The sequence below is a fragment of the Anopheles merus genome, chromosome 2R (genome assembly GCF_017562075.2).
Source record: "Anopheles merus strain MAF chromosome 2R, AmerM5.1, whole genome shotgun sequence".
Lineage (NCBI taxonomy): Eukaryota > Metazoa > Arthropoda > Insecta > Diptera > Culicidae > Anopheles > Anopheles merus.
In genome coordinates this window covers 28,576,214-28,598,199 of record NC_054082.1, presented here as the reverse complement: position 1 = coordinate 28,598,199, position 21,986 = coordinate 28,576,214, and the positions used below count along the sequence as shown (strand labels likewise).

General features: G+C 50.3%; 2 protein-coding genes across 3 annotated transcripts; one reads left to right on the top strand and one right to left on the bottom strand.

The window, feature by feature from the left end:
* Window positions 1–178: 178 nt before the first annotated feature.
* LOC121603407 (integrator complex subunit 5) lies at window positions 179–8,123 on the bottom strand. Of its 2 annotated transcripts, none has more exons than XM_041932061.1 (5): window positions 7,887–8,123; window positions 3,336–3,553; window positions 2,652–3,261; window positions 747–2,566; window positions 179–675 (listed from the first exon to the last, which is right to left on the bottom strand). In XM_041932061.1, exons 2-5 carry the CDS (start codon window positions 3,543–3,545, stop codon window positions 301–303), a joined length of 3,015 nt encoding a protein of 1,004 aa, XP_041787995.1. In that variant the 5' UTR covers window positions 3,546–3,553; window positions 7,887–8,123; the 3' UTR covers window positions 179–300. The 2 variants fall into 2 exon arrangements, with proteins under 2 accessions (XP_041787995.1, XP_041787994.1); XM_041932060.1 differs by lacking the exon at window positions 7,887–8,123 and adding an exon at window positions 3,725–3,846.
* LOC121603406 lies at window positions 5,266–20,226 on the top strand. Its single transcript, XM_041932059.1, has 5 exons — window positions 5,266–6,185; window positions 11,941–12,129; window positions 12,958–13,469; window positions 15,039–15,496; window positions 15,576–20,226. The coding sequence occupies exons 1-5, from the start codon at window positions 6,143–6,145 to the stop codon at window positions 18,826–18,828; spliced, it is 4,455 nt and encodes a 1,484-aa protein (XP_041787993.1). The 5' UTR covers window positions 5,266–6,142; the 3' UTR covers window positions 18,829–20,226.
* Window positions 20,227–21,986: the final 1,760 nt, after the last annotated feature.

Genomic DNA, 21,986 nt, shown 5'->3' with positions numbered 1-21,986 from the left:
ACGCTCCATTCGGAGAGCTTGAACCCATAACGGGCATGTTTTTAAGTCGTACGAGTTGACGACTGTACCACCAGGCCAGCACGAAATTCAACAGTACATTAGTGTTATATCAACTCAGTGTAGGTTTCCGGGAAGAGCATGTGTGTATTGAAATTCTATCCTGATGGATGCTTTACGGTTAGAATAAGCAGAAAAAAGCAACAACACACAACCAAGCGCAAAAAGCACAAGCAAGTTGAGAATTGTTACACTTTAATTGTACTTTTTCATTAGCATTGCTCGATTGAAACATTTCTACCGTTACAGTGGCTCCTGTCCCGGTCCTAAGGCATGTCCAGCAAAGCCCCCGCTCGGTCCCGCTTTTGATCCCTGGTCTCCAGCGCCACTTCCGCCCACTATGTACCCCTGCACCAGCGATTGCTGCGTTGGTTGGCCGCTGTTACTGGCACTGGGATTGCGCAGTTCCGGCCCCACAAACATCTGATGGTACAGATGGCCCACCTTGGTGAGCTTCTTTTGCATGGTGTTACGCAGCGGGTTGGTGTACTGGAGCGGTGGTCGCGACGTCAGCGGATCGCGCCAATGGAACCCGGTCGGATCGCACACAAACAGCACGGGCGAGGGGACGTGATCCTTCATGTAGTTCCACACGCATTCCTTCAGCACATAAGCGATCTACAGCAAACACATTAGCTCAAATTAGTCACTGTACAGTAAAAAGAGACCGTTATTTGACGTATGCTTACCTCCGGTCCGTCGAAGTACTCCAGCACAATGTGCAGATAGCTAAGCGGTGGCGGTAGCAGCTGTGCCAGTGCCATCAGCTCGAGCAGCTTCGTCGTCATGTACAGCAGGTCCGTCTTCTGGCCGTTCAGCGTTTCCGCCGTCTTCGAGCGCCACTGGTGCAGGGCGGACGCGCAGAGCGCTCGCAGCAACACCGAGCAGTAGCAGAGCGATGGCCGGTAGCACGCTACCAGACCCAGAATCGACCAGAGGATCGGCGAATGCCGAAAGGTGCGCTGTATCTGCAGGTCGCGCTCCATCGTGACGCGTATGAAGTCCTCCTCCGGCCACGGCAGCCCGTTGTACATCACGTCCGGCGAAATCATCTCCACCAGCAGCAGCGACACGTAGCTAAACCCATCGATCGTGGCCTGGTGGTCGTTCACGTCCTGGCAGCAGGCGACGATCGCGTTCAGCAGATGGTTCTGCATCTCGGACGCCGGCCCGACCGCCTTTTTGCTCGGTATCTTCGGCCCCTGGCCGATGATGCCCGCGTGCAGCACCGTCGCCCGGGAGGCGTTGAGCGCGATGCCCTGCTTCTGGTTGAGCCGTATCAGCAGATCGTCCGGCTTGTCGAAGCTGTACGCTTGCGATTCCGCCTGCGAACCGAACAGATCGCCGTACATGAACAGTGCCCCCTCGAGCAGCTCGCGCAGGGCAGCGGTGCGGGCGGCTTTCCGGTGGCCGCAGTGCTTGGACAGCAAGCCGTACACCCGGTTCAGCGACTCGTCGAGCGATTCCGGAACGGTGCCGGACGGGACGCTCGTGCCGGCGGTGGACAGTTTAAGACAGTAGAAAAAATATTTCACCAACAGCTGCGACAGCTTCAGCGTTTGGGCGGTTCCGATCGTTACGCTCTTGCCGAGATCCATACACTCAATCAGTCTTACCGTTTCGTGGATGAGGTCTTTGTACGTTACTGTTCGGCTGCCAGTGCCCAGCCGGTGCTGCTCATCCGTTTCCATAGGTTCCGGTCGTTCGTTTTTTACTCTCTTGCCCGGTTCGTTCGCGTTTTCCTGCACTTCCAGTGTCGCCCTGACCGTACCGTACCCTCCTCCTTGCGTGTCGTCCTGCCTTTCTCGGCTCATGAAATTTTCCCATATCTTTAGCACCCGATCGAGCAGCTCGTGCATCATGCCGGTGCAGTTCACTTTGCGCAGCGTGCTGCCGAGGATGGCCGTGCGTTCCAGCTTCAACAGTTCCACCAGGTTGTGCAGAATGTTCCAACACTCTCCCCGTTTGCACGGACTGATCAGTATCTTTTCGAAGGCCGTTTCGAACGCGGGCTTTACCTTCGGCACGTCCACCGTGCCGTGCGGTCCGCCCAGCACACGGACGAGCGCATTTAGGTGCGGTTTGGTGCTGGCAGCCAGTGCCGGTTCGCTCACCGACAGAAGGTAAACGATTGTTTGGTGAAACACGGAGTTGGATTTGAAGCTGGCCAGAAGAATTAATCGTACCGCGACTTGCTGCAGGTAGGGAACGTCGGAGGTACAGCTGCTCCACAGCATTTCTCGCATTCCGTCGCGTATGATGTCCTCGAGCAGGGCCGCGGTATGCTTGTCCAGCACGAGCGTTTCCAGCTCGATGAACATCATTTCGAGCAGCTCCTGGCACCAGCTGTGCTGGGTGGACATTTTCGCAAGTATCAGCGTCACCCGGATGGCGTGCTTTTTCATCTTTAGCAGTAGGCCGGCCACGGTGTGCAGCACGTAGGGGAGGCCAATATTGGCGGGCCAGTTTTTCGGCAGCACCGTAAGGGTTGATAATCGATTTTCGTCATCTGCAAGACAAAGGAAAGACAAGAATATGTGTAAAAAATGCATGAGATGCAACATGCATATGCGCGAACGCATCGGCATACTTACGAAGCTCCAGAAATACGGCCACCAGCGCTTGCGAGATCGTTTCGGAAGCTTTGGCTAGCATTAGTAGATATGGTATTGGCTGCTTGTACGAGGCAACGTGTTCTAGCGTCGATTTTAGAGCTTTCCGCAAATCGTTTTCGTGCGCCAGCCCGAGGTAACTTAGCACCTCCACCTCCGACTCGGACGGCTGATCGAAGTCACCGGTAAAGCGGGCCACTCCCATCGACAGCATGCTCGACATTACCCGGAGCGGAAAGCAACCGCCCAGTCGGGCCACCACCCAGTCGAAGAACGGTGTGTGCGTACCGTAGATGACTAGCATCTCGTTGATGCACTCGTCCATTTCGCGCTGGTCCAGCTTCTCAAAGCACAGCGCACTGAGGCTGAGCAGGTAGCGGATGGCACTACAGCCCAGCCATAGGTTGCACGCTCCGCGAATGTCCGGTGGTCGGCGACGGCAGTGCTTTTTGCACACCTCGCCGAGGAGTTTCAAGCACCAGGACGATATCACGGGACACCAGGCGGTTGGGCCGACTGTTACCAGTCGCTCGAGGGCTTCGTGTATTTCCTGCACCGCTTCATCGTCTACCGAGGGATCGGGAAGGTTTTTCTATAAATAAAATAAATAAATCTAAATCAACAACAGTTGCTTTGGCAATGAGAATGGATAATTTTATGCCACACCTCAGCACTAAGCATGTACACTTTAACGGCATTGTTGAACACGAGCGTGAAATAATCAAACACCGCATCTCTCGTCGAGGGAAGATCCTCCAGCAGGTGAAGGGCACTTTTTACCAGTGCGCCCGTATCCTTCAGTGGAACTCCCTTGTACAGCAGGGACACGCTTTTCACGAAGTACTGAAGCTCGGCAAGGATCGGTTGCTTTATCATGGCTAAATCTAAAGCATGTAAAACGAACAATAGTTAGTAGGCTGATTGGATGGAAGAACACGATGTAAACAAACGCCGCTACGCCAACGAAGGGAAATTATTCGTTTGAATTAAAGGCATTTAGTTTAAAAGTGCATACAAAACAACTCGAAATATCTTTGCGTTTTAAATGGACTCACTTAAGTAAGATAAAAATGTTTAAAGTTTCTTAATAATCAAACTTTTGCACAAATTCAGTCCACCAGTGTTTATGAAAGCAGCAGTTTTGTTCCAGCGGAAGACAAACGTCAACCTTGTTCAAAGCAACGTCAAACATCTATGCGCACAGTGTAACATTTAGCTGGGCATAATTCAAATAAAAAACAGTTGAACGTCGTTAACCTTTTTGTCTACAGCTGCTGTAAAATCGAACGATGCAGCGCAATTCTCAAAAGTGTTTGACAGTCTAAAGGCGCGAGGTCAAGGTGTATTTATTTAGAAGACGAATTGTTAGCGCGTTTGCCGGGCGCCATCAGTGAGAATTGTTATGTCAAATCGCATACAATATTTTATATATTAGCCTTTCTTGATTTTAACACCGGAGCTCCCAGTGTTGTTATGTCAAGTCGTGCAATGTCAATTTGTTCTTAACCACTTCACCTCCTAATATCCATACACCTTGGCGCGAGGTCACAAGAGTGACAAAATGGTAAAAAAATTAACGTAAGCTATTTGTTAACATTTGCGACAAGGCGCAAAACAAATAAGTAAGGCAGCGGTTTAATGTTGTTGCGCGCTGTCTGTGACTGCTGCTGTGTCATTTCATACACCCGATTGCCATGACCAAGGTAAATAGAAAATGTTGCCAGACAAAAATCTAATTGGTTTGTATTTGGCCGGCAACAAAGTTGCGCTAGCTGTCAAATCCATACATTTTGCGAGCAACAATGTTGCGCGCAACAAAATTATACCGCTGCCTAAGGGTGGTGGCAACACCCATTCGATGCAATTTTATCGGACACTGCTGTCAAACGCTTCTTCGATGCATATTGCGATTATTTGGATGATTTGAATGGTTTAACCATTATAAAAAAATATGTTGTTCTTACATAATCTACAAAATAACATTGACAAATAAAATCAGATGCGACGATCCGACGGAATAAAAAAATTGTATGTTTGATGTACAATAACATTTTTTCCTGTCATAAAATTTTATAAAAGAGAAAGAGAATCCAATGGATAAAATCAACATGCTTTCTCGTTCTATCCAACTGACTCTGAAAATAGATCGAGATAGCAAGATAATTTCTTTCTATTCTTCTGAAGTCTTTGGAAAATGCCAAATCATACAGTTGACACTCGGTAATCCTCACTTGAGAGCAGGGCACAGTTAGGCAGCGGTAATCGCTACTGCGGGCGTGCGTGCGGAAAAATCAAAATTGTTTGATTCTGACGCATGCGGTTGCAAACTGTCACCCGCTGCGGGTGTCAAATTCCAAACATTTTCAGAAAACGCTCACACGCCCGCATCAGCGATTACCGCTGCCTTAATTAAACATTAAACAATCGAGAACGTTCTCAAGCTTTCGTTCTCATAGCCACGTTGCCGAGAAACGGAAAATAAAATATGATAAAAGGCGCTTCCCATCTTTTGTCCACTATTCGATGCCGCCGAGACGGTTGTGCGTCGACTGTCAAACGTTCGACTGCCATCGTACGTTTCCTCTCTGCGGAAGCAGCGCTGCCTTGCTTTGTTTTGGTTTTGCTTTTGTAAGTGATGGATCGTGATGGGTAGCTAGCTAGTCAGAGGAGAGCAAAATCGGCCAGTGTGTCCGCTGTACAGTGTTTATTTGAAACACCATTTTCATCATCGTACTCCGTTTTCCGCGGCAGCGTGAAAGTCCCGTCTCGGAGTGAAAAGAAAAGTCCCCCCCAGGCCGCCGTTTGCGCAGCGTTTTTTCGCTTTTTTCGGGATAGTACCGTGTTTGTGCGTGCGTGTGTGTCTGTGTGCGCGTGTGCTCCGTGTGTGGTGTATGTGTTTGGAACCGGGTGTAAAGCCACCTTTTCCAATTTACCTGCCTCACCACACTCGCCAAATCCCCAAATCGACACACCAGCCAGCCACCAGTGCGCCATTGCCCGTTTTGGCCGATTGCAAGCCTCGTCGTCACGCCGTCAGCAGGCAAGCAGCCAATCCGTTCTGTCACCCAGTGTGCGTCGCCATCTCGTCGAGCAGCAGCAGCAGCAGCAGCACGGACGCGTCCATGTGTGCGTACGTGCGTTGATAAAATTGGCTATTTACGCTTACCCGAATCGACGACGGGGGGTCTCGATCCTGTCGAAAGCGCAGCACAGTTTCCTATCATCGGGAAGCTGTCGTGTTCAACCCATCCATCGGTAGCAGCCGCAGCCTCGACCATCGTCGGTTCGCATCGACGGTTCCGAGGTGGCATCAGTGGAGCGATATAGTGGAGCGTCCGTCGACTAACGGCCCCCGGCAGCAGGGATCTGCACTGTTGCGTCGCAGATTTGGCCCAAACCACCACCACCAGCATCAGCACCAGCCGCTAGAGCGACGATATCCGGCACCACCGAGATAGAGTAGCAGCAGCACCATGGTAGAACGCATTGTGGAGGAGTGTTGCGACGTGAATTCCGGTGAGTGTGTGTTTTCCCTTTTTTCGTAGGTCCTACGTGACTGGTTGAACGCGCTCACGCTTCTCCATCACCACCACACCACCACCTCAGTTTTCTTTTTCCTCTTTGGTGTGGTGTCGTTGGCGAAAGGAGCAAAAACACGTCGATGCGCAGTACGCAGGTGCTACCGGCATTTTCGGTGCTGGCAAGACGACAACACGGAACACCCGGCAAGGATGAAAACAGTGCGCCCCAAAGGAGCAAGGACACGGGTGTGCATATATTCGTTCACCACATAAGCGCGGCGGCGGTGGGGAGCTTGTTTAGACGTTGACTTCGCGCTAGTCGAACCATCGTCGTTAGATGCACCACACAAGGGGGTAGTGCGGGGGGGTGCAAAGAAAACGGGAGAGAAAGAGGCGCAGCAGCAGTGTGTGTGTGTGCGTCAAAAAGATCACAAACACAGATCGCACCCGCCTAGTGGGAAGAAAGAAGAGCAGCATGATGGCGTTTACACACACCAGCGCACACGGCTGGTGCTGCTCATCGAGCTGTGGAGCGGAAAGAACATGTTTTTTACGGGCACACACAGCCAGGCCACGGCATGGAGCGTGGTGTTGGCGGCGATGATGGTGTGGTGTGGCGGCTGTTCGAGTCCCAGCGTGTGTGTGCCCTGGCCACTTGATTTGTATTCGACTTTCGAACGACATTCTGGAATATATTTCCTTCGCTCGCCCATTCACGGTTCAACCTGCGGCTGACCCCCGCTCCCTGCCCCTTGCGTGTGGGTACCGCATGCAAAATCCTATGCCAAATGTGTGTGTTTGTGCACCTTAGGGACAAGAAACGGCGAACGCTTTTGGCGTCTCTCTTTTCTCCGACGCCCTTTTTGCAAAGGCTACTGCTGCTGCCTAGCAATGGCCTGTGTAACCCCTTAATACCTGCGGATGGCGTCTCACAAGCAATGTTTTGAAAAGGTGGCATAGTCAGTACTTGTTGCCGAAACGCGTGGAAAAGCGTACAGGGACAAGAAGGAGGAGAGCAGGGGCAGTGCAACGCTGCTAACACGCTTACTAAAAAAAAGATAGTAAAAAAACAGGGCCGCGCAGGTTTTTGTATTTCCTTCGATAAGAAACCAAAATGAACTTGCTTCGAAAAGAAAGCTGACGCGGATAATTATTCAACAAAAATGTCGAAAATGTCCTCATTTTGATCCTAGCAATACAAGAAGAAAGACCCTTTTCATCTCGTCATCGTCCGATTCGGCAGCGATTCCTCATTCGACGGAGGCTGCGTGAATGTGTGTTTGAACCTACACACAAAAAAAATGGTATGTGTGTGTTGTGCATCCACATCACCGTGTGTGGACGATGGAACACATCGCCGCGCACCACCACACATCATCATTTGCAGGTTAGCCACTTTTTCTTGGGCGATTCAAGAAAAAAAAGCAGCAGGACTGCTGCACAACCATCCAGAAAAGGGACAATTATTCCGATCCCAGGAATGAATGGCAGAAGGGAAAAGGGTCCGGTAATAAAAAAGCTAAAATTCGAAACCGTTGGCTCTAGAATATTGCGTTTCGGTGCGCACGTATGCACTTTTTGTTGTATTTGGTGTGTGGCGCTGCGGTGGCCTGTTTTTCTCTGTCGGTCTCTTTTCGGCCTACGCTGCTGAGCGTTCTACCAACTGTCTCTCGCTCTCTCTCTCGCTCTCACTCACCTCTCTAACGCTCGCGCGCTCCATTCGCCACACCGCACTTCCGCACGCACTCACCGCTTTTGCGCTCACACAACTCTTCGTTGGTGCCGCGCACAGTGGTGGTGTGCACATACAACACATCTGCCAGCGGCTGCGAGTGTGTGCGTGTCTATGAAGGGTGCGTAGTCAACGTCAACAGACTCGGGCGTGTGTGTGTGTGTGTGTGTGTGTACCGATCGCGAGCTACGCACACATTGAAATAGCAGCTGCTCACGTAGTCCGCACCCTCTGGCCTGGCCCTTTCCCTTCGCCTTTTCAAGGGTTTTGGTGGATGTTTTTGTGATGAAGAAGAACGGAACACAACGAACGCGTTTGGTTTGTTAGGTTAAGAAGGGGTGCGAAGGGTGAAAGGGGGTAGATATGGTACGATCCCTCCGGTGAATGGGCAACGGTTTCGCCGTTTCGTTGTATGTGGCGTGAGTTTATAAACACACAGACACACGCACACATACTCATAGGCACCGCGGTTCGACGTTCGCTGCTGCGTCTGTACACAACAACGCATACCAGCGGCCCTGTTTGCGTGCGACGAGAACACTCACACACTCGCACCGCCGTCGTTCAGTGTGTGCGCGCTGCGGCGAGATGTGGTGTGTGACGACGACCCGTTCGAATCTCATCAACGTCGTCGTCGTCGTCGAATCGCCAAATTTAACACGCAATAGGTTTTGCCACGATGTTTTGCTACTACCCCCGGTGCTTCTGCTGCTGCTACAGGGTGCTGGGGCGGTGTGCCCGCGATTGAATGTGCTGCGGCAGCGGCAATGTGGTCCCAGAACTTCTGAATGTGTTTAATAATTGAAATCTGCTCCACTCTCTTTTCCGTTGGCCATCTTCTTCTATCGCCCAAGATTACAGCGCAGTACATTGTTGCCTATTTCCCCGTCTTGGTCGTAAGCGGGCGCCGCCACCATCGCCTACTGTTCGCGCTTCTCCCGTAAGCGCCTCACACTTGAATGTCATTCGCTTTTGCGTATCTCGCTTCTGGCCGAATCTGCCAAAGCCGCACTGCCGGCAAATGGACAATGCTGGTGAAAGGGGGAGGGAAGATGGGACCGCACAATACATTGTAGGGCGCGATTTATGCTTGTTTTTGTGTAGGCCATTTTAAGCCTCATTCGAATTAATCAGCTCAGCTCTCCCGATAGGTTGCTTTTTGGTCACGGCGATGACGGCGACGCTCTCGCCGCGTTGCCAAACGTCAAAATAACAACAACAATACACGGTACCGCCATGATGTACCCGTGGGCCACCACCGTCCCCTACCCTGCACTTCCGGTACCCATTGATGTTTGTTGTTTTGATGCACGAATTTACGCCAGCTTTTTTTTGACTTCTTCTTACTATCTCTCCAAAACGGCACGACAAGGCGACCGACCAACTCGCTACTTGATTTTCACCTTTCCTTTGCATTGCGGTTGGTAGTTATTGTCAGAGTGTGTGCAATCGGCGTCCTTCGAGTTTGGTAGAGTTTGTAATGAAAGTAAAAGGGATTATTTTGGGGCATTTTTTACCCTTGAATTTAGATGTCTCAGGTTAAGCTAGAATACCGAAAACCATTCTGTACAAACACAACTCAATGTGACACCTTTCGGATGATGGAAAAGTGGTAAGGGAAGGCAATTCCACGTGCAATTCCTGCTTCAATGTGAATGTTTTGCATTCTTGCTGGTGCGTATTACATGGCATAAACAAGTAAATATTGCACATGTATCATTCGTGCGGGATTGTGATGATTCTCACGGGTTTGGTCTTACTTACACCACAGTTTTGCTCTTTCTTTGACATGAAATTGTTCCGTCCGACCAGTTACGACAGGTTTTTGTGAGTCTGTCGTGAATGTAAAAAGAAGTGAAACAAAAAAAAAAAACAGATCCGATTCATCGTGTTTTGTCCATTGCTATTTCCTTCATCGCGAAGAAAAAAGCACGTTGTGTGCTCTGTTTTTTTGTTGTTTCTGCTGTAGTATTAGACTGTTCCGCCCGAAAGACGAACAAGCAGGCTCCCCCCTTATATCGACGACCTTCGCAAAAACGCAAAAAGGGGTGAAGAGAGGGGGTTGTTCGTACCGGTTCAACGGTTCGGGTGCTAGAGATAACAACCAACAACAACCAGAGCGAGGGAGGTAAAAATTGTCCACCCCACACCCTCACCAGAGTGTGAGGAAAACATAATTAAAAGAAGAAGAAAAAAACAACAGATCAAACAAACAAAATAAACACCACATCACAGAAATGACGTCTTCCCACAACGCGCGGACAACGGATCTCTCTATCTATCTGATACACACCGATCATCAACGTCTTTTCCCAACAAGCACGGGAGATCGGATCGAAGAGAGAGAGAGAGGGAGAGAGAGGACAGAGAGAGTGGGAGTAGAGCACACCCAAGGAGTGGATGTGCCATGGGTCGACTGTTGTGGCCAACTATATTTGTAGCACGTTTTTGTTGCCGCCGGCTCGCAGCAACACAAACGGAGACGACACAGCTCGACCATACCACAACGACAACAACAACAACAACGCGGTGCATAAATAACTCGACCGATATATCTTCCTTGTTGATCGTCGTCGTCGCAGTAGGCATCTCAAAAAGTTAAAAAGGATCTGCCGCTGGTAACTTCGGCGTGAGAGTCTCGCAAAGAAGGCGAGCGTGTGCTGGGGGGGGGGGGGGGGGGGGCAAAAGAACCCGGTAGAAAGGGGTAGAGGAGCAAGAGGAAAGGGAGTGGTAACTTTCTTTGCTTCCTGTTCCCTCCTGTTGATGATGAACAAACGGATGAAATTTCCTCATATTTACATTTAACGGTGAGATGTTGTGTACCGCGTGGTGTTTTCTGTTTCATCATCATCATCATCATCTTCAGCGTCATCGTTGCCTTTGGTTTGTGCAAAATGAGTAATCAAATCCGGAAAAAGAAACTTTTCTGCCACCACCCATTCTGAATTGTGTGTGGGTGTTGCCTGGGACATTGCATTATGGGGAGGGGACAGTGACACTTTTGAAGGTGTAAGAGGATGATTTTTTGTTGTTGTTTTCATTGCAATGTTCCCAAGTGTTGGTTTAATTGGGGCGTACTGCAACGACGGGCTTTGACAGTAGACGGAAGCTTTGGTCATTATTTTACCCCCATACACAAAGTAAGCTGAGTTATTGGATTTGCCCGTCTAATTGCGAAGGCTGGCACACACAACGGAACATAGAAATGATCCAATTTTCGCCGACATTTGAAAGTGTTTCTACTGCTGGAATGAAACTGATTCTTACATTCAATTTCATTAGAACGTTATATTCTCAGTAATTAAAGAAAATGACGTAATTTCTAGCCCATAATGCACCATACAAGTGATGGGAAAAATGAAGATTTCGTCGGAATTGACTCCGGCTAGTTCCGAAGTTTTCTGGAATCGATTCCGGATAGTAGGTCCAGAATCAGTTTCCGGAATCGGCATAGGAATCGGCTCCGAAATCAGAATCGTCTTCGAAACGGAGTCGGTTTCGGCATTTTCATAAGAATAGGTGTTAGGGTCCAATGATGCTAAGTATTAGCCGCAGAGAATCAAAATTTACTTGTAAACGATCACTTCTCATGGGGATTCCCGGACTGATTTCGCTTCTGAAACTTCTTTTTTCAATGCATGAACTGATTCTCGTTCCAAAGCTACATCCATTTCTGGAGTCGATCCTAATTCCGACACCGGAACTAATTGGGATTCCCAGGTCGAATTTGATTTCGATGCTGGAATCGATTCCGATGCTGGAATCTATTCCGATTCCGGAATCGGTTCCTGTGTCAACTCCGGAATCGGCTCCAGAATCAACTCCGAAATCGACTCCGGAATCGGAATTGATTTCAGCATCGGAATCAGCTCCGGAATTGATTCCAAACACGGAATCGGAATCGGGTAGGTCCGATTCCGAACTCCCACCACACAGCCAGCAAAAAGACTTGAAACAATTAACCCCGTACTAAAAAAACCCTTCTCTCTCTCTCGTATATTCTTTTTTTTTGTTTTAGATCCAACCCGCAAAACCGATGTCGCACGGTACAGCAGCGAGGAGGTGTCGGGCAACGAGTCCACCGAGGCACGCATGCTATCCGAAGCCGAACGGCAGGCCGACTTCAACCGGCACAAGGAGGAGATGAAGCGCAAGCGGCGCCGAAAGAAACGCACCAGCTCATCGATGCAGTCGTCATGTTTTCAAGGTAAATGAAGCCACACCGCGCTTCGTACCGTGCCTACCGGTGCATGGGGCTGCTCCGACCAACACCACCGTCAGCACCCTCATCACCACACCCCGCCGCAACACCTGATGCACAATTATCGTTAAACGGTTCTTACTACTATACTCACGCGTACACCCCTCCTCCGCTAACGCGTTGTGTTGTACGATTCGGGTGCATCGTTTAAAAGATCGGATTTGCTAAAACGGCGCGCGGCAGCAAGAGCGCACCCACCGCTTTAGCGCCGCTCTGTGGCCGCTCCAAGTGAGAAGAATTCTTTCGCAATGTGGGCGCACCACATTTGTCTCTGGTGTTGGGTGGTGGTGGTGGTGGTAATGGTGGTGGAAAAGTGCAGTGTGCAGTCTCTATGTCGTATGTATGCGTGCCGGTGTGTGTGTGTGTTTCTGTTTGTGTCGGTTGTTTGTAGTTTACTCGCAAAACGCATTGCCCTACTAACCGGCCAACCACCCCTCACGGCCAGCCAGGTTGATTGGATTCCTTTCGCTTGCGTGCATCTATCATCCCACTTGAACACACACACACACAGATAGGCACAAACGCGCATGTACGACTACGATTGATGATCTGCAATCAAGCGAACACAATAGAGTAGCGAACTGTAATATGGCCGGTGATGATGATAACATTTAACAACTTAGGCGGCAATTGCGTTAGATACAAAACAACATAGAGGCTGTAACGGGGAATGTTCGTCCTCCCATTTTCCCCCCCCCCGCCGTCAAATCAAAAACCGTATTCTCGTCGCTAACCTGCTCCCGTATCGATCCTGCTCTTCCTCTCCCCACGCAGAGCTGTACAAGCTGACTGGCGAGGTGCTGGGCGAGGGTGCGTACGCGTCGGTCCAGACGTGCATCAACATCTACACCGAGCTGGAGTACGCGGTGAAGATCATCGACAAAATACCGGGGCACGCGCGCGGCCGCGTCTTCCGCGAGGTGGAAACGTTTCACCACTGCCAGGGGCACCCGAACATCTTGCAGCTGTTAGAGTTTTTCGAGGATGACGAAAAGTTCTATCTAGTGTTCGAGAAGATCAACGGCGGGCCGCTGCTGACCCGCATCCAGGAGAACGTCTGCTTCTCCGAGTACGATGCGGCGCAGATCATCAAGGAGATCGCGTCCGGGCTGGACTTTCTGCACAAGAAGGGCATCGCCCACCGGGACCTCAAGCCGGAGAACATCCTGTGCGTCTATCCGGACAAGCTGTGCCCGATCAAGATCTGCGACTTCGATCTCGGCTCCGGGATCAAGTTCACCACCAACATCTCGTCGCCGAACGCCACGCCGCAGCTTTTAACACCGGTAAGCCAGTGCAGTAAAGTGGGGGAGAAATCAAACGGGCGGGTGGGTGGTGGTGGTGGTGGTAGTACAAAATGGGAGCGGGGGAGTCGCGCAGTACCATCATCCCATGTTGTTGTTTTCGTAGTCACTTATCGCCAGGAAGGCAACTTTTTTTTGCTTGTTGTTCTTTTTGTTGTTGCTCTTCCCCTTTCTGCGGCTTCTTCTTCTTCTGGTTGGTCATCGTTCTCCCATTTGGGACGGCTGATTGCTACCGATGGTAGCGTGGCGATAAGACATGACTAAGGTTACCTTGTTTTTGTTGTTTTTTCCCCCTTCACGTATGTCTATATTTTGATTTTATGGGTCAACATTCGTACTATAAACCCATCCGCGGTAGGCTCCCGTGGTCGGAGGGGGGCTCTATCACCTCCCACCGTACACGGATGGTGCATTTTTTTTCGCGTGCTTGCTTCCTTCAAGTTTGCTTCCTTTCCTTCTTAATCTACTATTGTGAAACGTAATGAAATTGGACACCACGTTGCGTTGTGCTGTCTGATTTTGATGTTGTTGTGCGGGTGTGAAGATAAAACGGCATTGGTCCCATTTGATGTGCCTTTTGGGTATCGCGACCCAAACAACATCCACCCCCGGTGCGCACAATTGCTGCCTCATCGCGATAAGAGGCAGGCGTATGGGTTGGGTGGGTGGTAATTGATTTGTGTTCCTTGGCTATGTTCCGTCTCGATGGACTCGGGAGAAGAAGCCGGCACGGTGTGAAGATTGAACCAAGACATTCCAAGCCCTTGCTGTGGCTCTTTTTGTTTATATTTGTAACTTTTGGATAGAAACAGTTGCTACTTTCTCGCATTCTGTACAAATCGCAACGAAGAGAATAGCCCACCTTTCCTGTTTTGGCATTAAATATTTGTTCTTTGTTTAAAATTTAACGTATACACTGTGTGTACATATATTAGCACGGTTGCAATTAACACGGCAGGGATATTAAATGCGACGGTGTGGCGTGAGTAGATAAGTAACAAGGCAAACATGTTTGTCTGCCGAGTTCCTGTGGCCAACTACTGCGGCTGTGTGTAGTAGTGTTCAGTTTCACCTTTATACGAACCTCCTCATCCGGCGTTGAACGCTGATTTGCGATTTAGGCGACATTGTATCGATGCAGTAATGTCGCGAAGATGTCGGCGAAACTATGTAATGGATGGTCCCGCCTGGGGGAAACGATCAGTGTGTGTGAAGTGGTTGTTTGCTCACACCGGGCAGGGGGTTAGTTTAAAACCTTCACTAGGTGTGCGAATTATTTGCAACTTGACCTCTCCATGGGCTATCGATAAGAGGGAAAGAGGAGGGACCCTGCTGGCAGTTGTTGATAAGGAAGAGCGATAGTCGGAATGCTGGAAGGATTATTATTCCCTTGTTTAGCGTGTGCAGTGGAGAGGAAGAGAGGGAGCATATTGTAAGCCTCTCCTCCTGCCGTTGAACGCCTCTTTGTATTTCTTCCCCAGTGCGTACAAGAAAGTGAAATCCTCACTAATGCCCCGCTCTCGTTTTCTCCCTCTCGTGTTATTCCCACAGGTCGGTAGTGCCGAATTTATGGCACCGGAAGTTGTCGATCTGTTCGTCGGTGAGTCGAACTACTACGACAAACGATGCGACCTGTGGTCGCTGGGCGTGATCGCGTACATACTGCTGTGCGGCTATCCGCCCTTCTCGGGCAACTGCGAGCAGGACTGCGGCTGGAACCGGGGCGAGAACTGTCGCACCTGCCAGGAGCTGCTGTTCGAGTCGATCCAGGAGGGCCGGTACTGCTTCCCGGACAGCGAATGGCAGGACGTGAGCGAGGAGGCGAAGGACCTGATCCGGGGGCTGCTGGTGAAGGAGGCGCCGAAGCGCCTGAGCGCCACGGCCGTCCTGAACCATCCGTGGATTCGCATCAGCGACGATACGGAGTGTGCGGTCGGTGGTATCAACTCGAAGGCGAACAAGGAGAAGCAGCGCCGCCGGGTGCTGAAGACGCCTGGTGTAATTCGACGGTAAGTCCAACGAACGATTGTTGTGTGGAATGTGTTTGTAATCGATGTTTCTTTTCTCGCTCTCTCCTTCCCACCGTAGAAACCAATCTGCGCTCGAGTTGTCCCACTTTGCCGAATCGGCCATGGCGGTCAAGCGCGTCATCATGCAGCACTTTTCCATGCGCTACGACTATATGGCGAAGGAGCGTCCCAACATCTATCAACCGTCGTACAATGGCAGTGTGGAGCCGGCGGCAAAGCCCACCGAGACCGTGCTACCGACGCTGGTGGTTGAGACAGGGAACGCACAGCCGCCGAACAGCAGCAGCAGCAGTGATGTTGCGAAACCGTTTGTGCCGCGAACGGATGAACCTAATGGAGTCTGTGATGAAGATGAACTGTGTAAGGAACGGGACGAAGGGATGGGAATGCAACCAATGACCACAAACCACGTTGAGACGGGAAAGGAATGGGAAAAGGATGAGGAGGAGCAGAAGGAGCTTATCAGAGGTAGCTACCAAAACGTTTCCATCGATAGCCAGAACATGGTGGCGGCGGCGGCCATTGTAGAGGTGCCGACCATCACGATTGCCCCCGTTGCCACCGGTAACGCCGATGCGGTGGTGGGAGCTGCAACTATCGAAATAGTTGTGAACAGTACGTCTTCCGGAAGCGAGGGTGGTTCCACCTTCTCCAGCAATACTATTGCCGCGGGCCGCAGCGGATCCGATGAACGGGGCAGTATTGTTGGCAGCGGCGGCGAGGCGGAGCGGAAGGATTTTCCGCAGCAGGAGAATACGAGTGACAAAGAATTGCAAAGTTCTGATCCACCGAAAAACAATGCTGCCGGCGGTGGCGCACGTGATGATGATGATTCTGTACTGACTGGTGGCAAAGCCGTGGCCGAGGCTCGTGCGGACGAAGCGCCGGAGAAGGAGCTGGAGAAGGCGAAGGAGGTGGTAGTGGTGGAATTGTCTCCACAATCGTCCACGCTCTCCTCCCCGGTGCGCAGTATCGTCGGCTCGAAGGCAACCGGCGGCCCGAGGAAGGCCAGCAACGGTTGGGATATTCCGCCCGAGTCGAACTGGCGGTACCGGGGCGGGAGCGAGCAGCAGCACCAGCAAAGTCCTTCCTCGTACGAGTACAACAGTCGCAGCCAGCACGCGCACGGCTACAAGTACGGCAGCTCGGGCTTCGGGTCGAGCTACAAGGGCGGCCGCAGCGGTCACTACCACTCACACCCGCAGCACCACCAACACCATCACCATCATCACAACAATGTGCATTACAGTAACTATCACCATCATCACAGCAACAACCACCACTCGCATCCACCGATGTCGTCGATGGGGTCCTACCGGCAGCAGAATGGATCCGGCCACCACCACAACCACGTCGGATCGAACGGCGGCCACTACGGTAACAGCCACGGCAACCATAACTACAGCAATGGCAGCAGTATTGCGCCTCGGTACGGACGCATCGTGCGAGCAGGCGCCACCAATAACGAACCATTCGACGGTGGCTTCGAGGGCCGGTCGGGCATGATGGCGAAGCAGCAGCGCCATTCGTCGCAACAGCAGCAGCACTATCCGTACAGCCACCATCCTAATCACGGTTCATCGTCGTCGTCGTCGGCTTCGCTGACGTCCTGGCGTGCCCAACCGTCGCCGGCGTACGGAAGCAACCAGCACCACCGGTACGGTGACGCGGCCGGAACCGGTGACGAGGCGGAAACCTATCATCGGCACCACAATGGCAACAACAATAGCAGCAGTAATGGCGGCGGCGGTGGCGGCATGCTGACTGCGTCGCAGTCACACTACGCCAACGGGAAGATCACCACCAACCCGAATAACTTTAATCACCATCAGTACAATCGCGGAGGAACCAATAATAATGTTAATAATAATACTAGCAGCGTTAGTAGCAGCGGAGGAAGTAGTCATCATCCGGCAAGGATGAACGGGGGCAACAGCAGTGGCCATCCAAGTCAGTACCACCATCAGCAGCAGCAGCAGCAGCAGCAGAACCATCAGTACCATCACTACGCAGGAGTGAACAATAATAATGGCTCGAACCATTACTATCACAATGGCACCGGACGGGGAGGCGATGGTGGTGGTATGGGACATTACAACAGCAGCAACAATAATCATCATTACGGTGCTGGCAATGGTCATGGTGGCCAACAGCAGCAAAAATCGATGCCATATCGTGCGGTGGTGGTGCAGCATCATCACCAGCAGCAGCAGCATCAGCAGTACCAAAATCAACGCTATGCTTCACCATCGTCCTACGGTGGGATGCGACGCCCTACGCAGAGTCTGATGATCGATGCGGTCGACGGTGCCGGCATGAAAGGAGCGGCGGCCGGTCCGAGACGCGCCAGCGCTGGTCAGCAGCAATCATCACTACCAATGCAGCGGGCGTCTCCACCGCAACAGTCGCAGCAGCAGCAGCAGCAGAGTAGGAGTAATGTTAACTGTGATCCAACTACAAATACTATGAATAGATATAAGCTTTATCATTCTAACTCGACCACGATCCTGAGCGCCCTCAAGCGGGAAACGCGCAACTACGGCTACCAGTCGATGATGGTCGGTGGCTTTGAGGGCCTGAACCTGAACGGTGGCGATCACTACCAACCGGCCGATGAGGGCGAAGAGGCAATGCTGGAGGAACCTCCGTTCCACCTGATACCGCGGCGCAACGACGAGACGGAGCAGCAGCAACAGCAGCAGCAGAAGAAGCTCCAGCAGCAGCAACAGGATGCAATCGACAACATCGACGAAGGCGTTTACAGCAGCAGCTCGAGCAGCAACACCAGCAGCCACAGCGGCAACAGCATCATCAGTGGCAACATAGCCACCACTACGGTGGCCGGGTTCGGCGGGACCGGCGGCTCGGGCATCCTTGCCGAGCTAGCGATGGCCGACGGGCTGCCGGTCGGGCTTTCGCCACCGAACGAAAGCTTGCTAATGCAGCGCCGCCTGTCGCTCAAGTCGCGCAGCCTCTGTCTGCCGGTCACGATCGGTAAGGTATCGCCGGCGCCGCCACCACCACCACCACTGGCCATCATGCCCGCCGTGGTGAATATGGTCCCTTCGTCGGGCGGCGAGTTTGAGGAGTGCACCACCAACGGCCACCAGCAGCGGGAGGAGGAACCGTCGCCATTGTCCTCTCCGGAGCAGCGCAGCGACGAGGAGATGGGTGGAGGAGGCTGTCCAATCTTTGCGGCTGCGCGCCATGATGCAGAAGGATACTATCCGTACTATCCGCGCAATGGTAGGGTCGGTACGACCGGCGTTACGACGACGCCAACGCTAACCATTACTACGCACAGTGGCTAGTAGAAGGGGGAGAGTGATGTACGTGTGCTCCCCGGGGGACGATTCGCCATCACTGTCGTCCCATTTTCTACTTCTTGCTTTTTTAACCATCAGCCTGCAAACGACAGTGAACGGGGGAGCAGGGAAAGATGAACGAATGTGGAGGCATGCTTCGTTTCCTGACTTTGTTTACTCTTTGCTTCTCCAACCGTCGCTGGCGCGTTACTGAACCGGTTTGATTTGATGCATGCCTTGCAGAGTGCACCTTGCCCCAACCCGCATGCTTTGTTTTTGTCAACTGGCATTCTGTTTTGGAATGCGGCGTACAATTTGATTGTGCAGATAAATTTTGGAAGATCCCATTGTGTGAACCAGCCGATAGGATCGGATGTATATTGTTTAGATTGTTTAACTACGTCTTTAGGTCATCCCAACCATCTTAATTGGGCTTCAGACTGACACAAAATCTTTGATGCTATACGGATAGAGTAACTATTTACCGTAAAGAGAGAGAGAGATGGAGAGAGAGAGAGAGAGAGAGAGAAAGAGGGAGAAAAAACGTTATTGTGCGTTCGTTTGAAGGAAGAGTGGAAGAATATGGGAGTGTGTGTAGTGTAGCGAGAGAAAAGCTTCTATTGTGCTGAGATTTCGATATGCAATAAAGGGAAGCGAAACAAAGAGCACAGTCGGGAATAATATTGTAAACAGGATAGATGTTAGAGGACATCGTGATATCTTTACCTGTATTTGTACACACGACGCACACAGGCCAAGCATCGATACTTTTGTATTTAATCTTTTTTTGTACTTTACACTTTTTTTTAAACAAAATTCTTGTTTTCTCCTCGCGTATCAATTTGTATTGGAAACTATCACACAAAGTTGGTGAAATATTTGCAGAGAGTAAAAACAAAAAACAAAATACTGCGATTACGGGAATTGTTTGAATTTGAAATTGAATCTATTTGGAATACGAAAAATACATACGCGTATCTGTGGACTATTTTTTCCCCCTTATATTGTTTTGTTCTGGGTTTGCTCTCGCAAGCGTATACTAAAATATACCTGGGAGTATAGTAGATGTTAGTAAACACCATTCGAACGAACGACACGATTAAACAAGGGATGTTGCTCCAGTGGTGCAGTCGAATGCAGGCAGTGGCCTAGGGGTTGTAGAAATAATGGTTAGCGTTGCAAGTGTCCGTCGTCCCCAAATAGTGTTAGTATTGGATGAGGTCCTACCAGGTAGGTGGGTCTACCAGATCGTGGTCGAAAATTACTAAACAAAAAAAAACGAAAAGCGAAAAGAGCAAACTTTGTCAAACGCGCATATACACTCGAAAGGAATCATCCAAACTGTCGAAAACAAAAAGAGAAGTGAGAGAAAGTGAGAGAGATAGAGAGAGAGAGAGAGAAAAAGAGAGAAAGAGAAAGAGAAAGAGAAAGAGAAAGAGAGAGAGAGAGAGAGAGAGAGAGAGAGAGAGAGAGAGAGAGAGAGAGAGAGAGAGAGAGAGAGAGAGAGAGAGAGAGAAAGAAAACAAAACAAACTCGAAACGAAAGCCGCCGCCTCCCTCCGCAGACTCCTCTCCGCCTATGCTGAAAACAGTGGTACGCGTACGATGGCGCTACGCTCAGAGTGATAAGTGTATTTCGAGACGAAACCGTCGGCGCTGCTGCGTAGCTTAGAGGACGCGCTATGTAGAGTGGTGCGCAACCATTTTTTGTTTGTTTTTGTTTGCGCACATATCTCACTCGTTTGCCTGTCGGCCGACTACCGGTGGCTGCAAGAAAAGCTGTCGGTTTATTTTTACTCTTTTTTTGAGCAATCCATTGCTTGTGCACGCGCCTTGTGCGGGCCCCAGCTTCTCGCATGTAGTGTGGAAGTAGTAGCGTGTGGCGCATAGCAGTGTAGTGTAATGGCCACAGGGGGCGGGAAGTTACAAGAGACACACACGCTGGGCGGTGTGATGAGCGGTGAGGAGGCGCAGCAGGAACACAACCACGAACCTACCTTCTTTATGTGAGCGCGGGGAGCACATGCTCTTGAGGATGTGAATACCGCGAACGCGACTACGAGAGCAGTAGAGGCAGAGTGTCGACTAGTGATGAGAACGACAAGTAAAGTGTTGTAATCCTTAAGAAGAACAAAACATAACAAAGCGGCACTAAAAAATGGCAGAAACAGGGGAAAAGGGAACAGGGAAAGCCCGAAACCCGAAAACAAAAACAATATTGGGAAGCACATGCTCTTGCAATATTGTCAATGGCATGCAGCGTGGGTGTAAAACCACATGTGCGGACATCGACGGCAAAAGGAGAGAGGTGTCCGTTAATTCCTGTACACGAACTTCACCATTCTCCTCTTCCATTGTTGGGTAGATGTTGCTACATTTTTAAAGAAAACACTGTTGTACAACCCGTTTTGACCATGCGTGTTGTACTGTAACGTTGTGTGGGTGCTTTTCTTTCGTTTTTTTATTTAATTGTACAGTGTACATCTTTTTTGTTGTTGTTTTAAATGTTAAAGTAAAAAAGGAACGATGGAAGAACCGCGCAAAAAATGAGCGATTTTGCTGTGTGAAGTTGTTGGGAGGAAGAACTTTGAAAGTGCTCGATTTTTCTTCGGGAAAAAAGCGATACAAAAGTTTAAATGATGTTGTTTGTGAACATTGAACGTCCAGCAAAGGGTTGATGCGTATAAAGCAGCATCATGTTGATGATATTAGCATAAGCTTTGCTAATGAAGCTGTATGTTATTAGCAGCTTGAAACCTCTCAGGAAACGTGAGGTTTTTTTGTGAGAATATTTTTTTTACCCTAATGATTTTTTTAAAATGAAAATGTAAACCAAACCCCCAACAGTAACGGCATTTTGCATTTGATCCTTTTTTAAATTCTTTTCTAAATCAGTTCTTTTGTGAGTTATCATCCAGTGTGGATGATGAAGAATCGAACACTTCCTCACCCCCGTTAACTTACACTTACTCACTCACTCACATCATTAATTGTTAAGATAACTTGTTTTTTCCTCATCTTAACGTCTAAACCATTCGCTTTCACTTTTCCTAAATGGGCTTACACTACTATTGTTTTCCCTATCACAAACAACGCCGTTCTAGTATTAAGAAGTTTCTAACGAACGAGAAATTAGAAGATCGGGGATTAAGAAAGAGAGAGTGA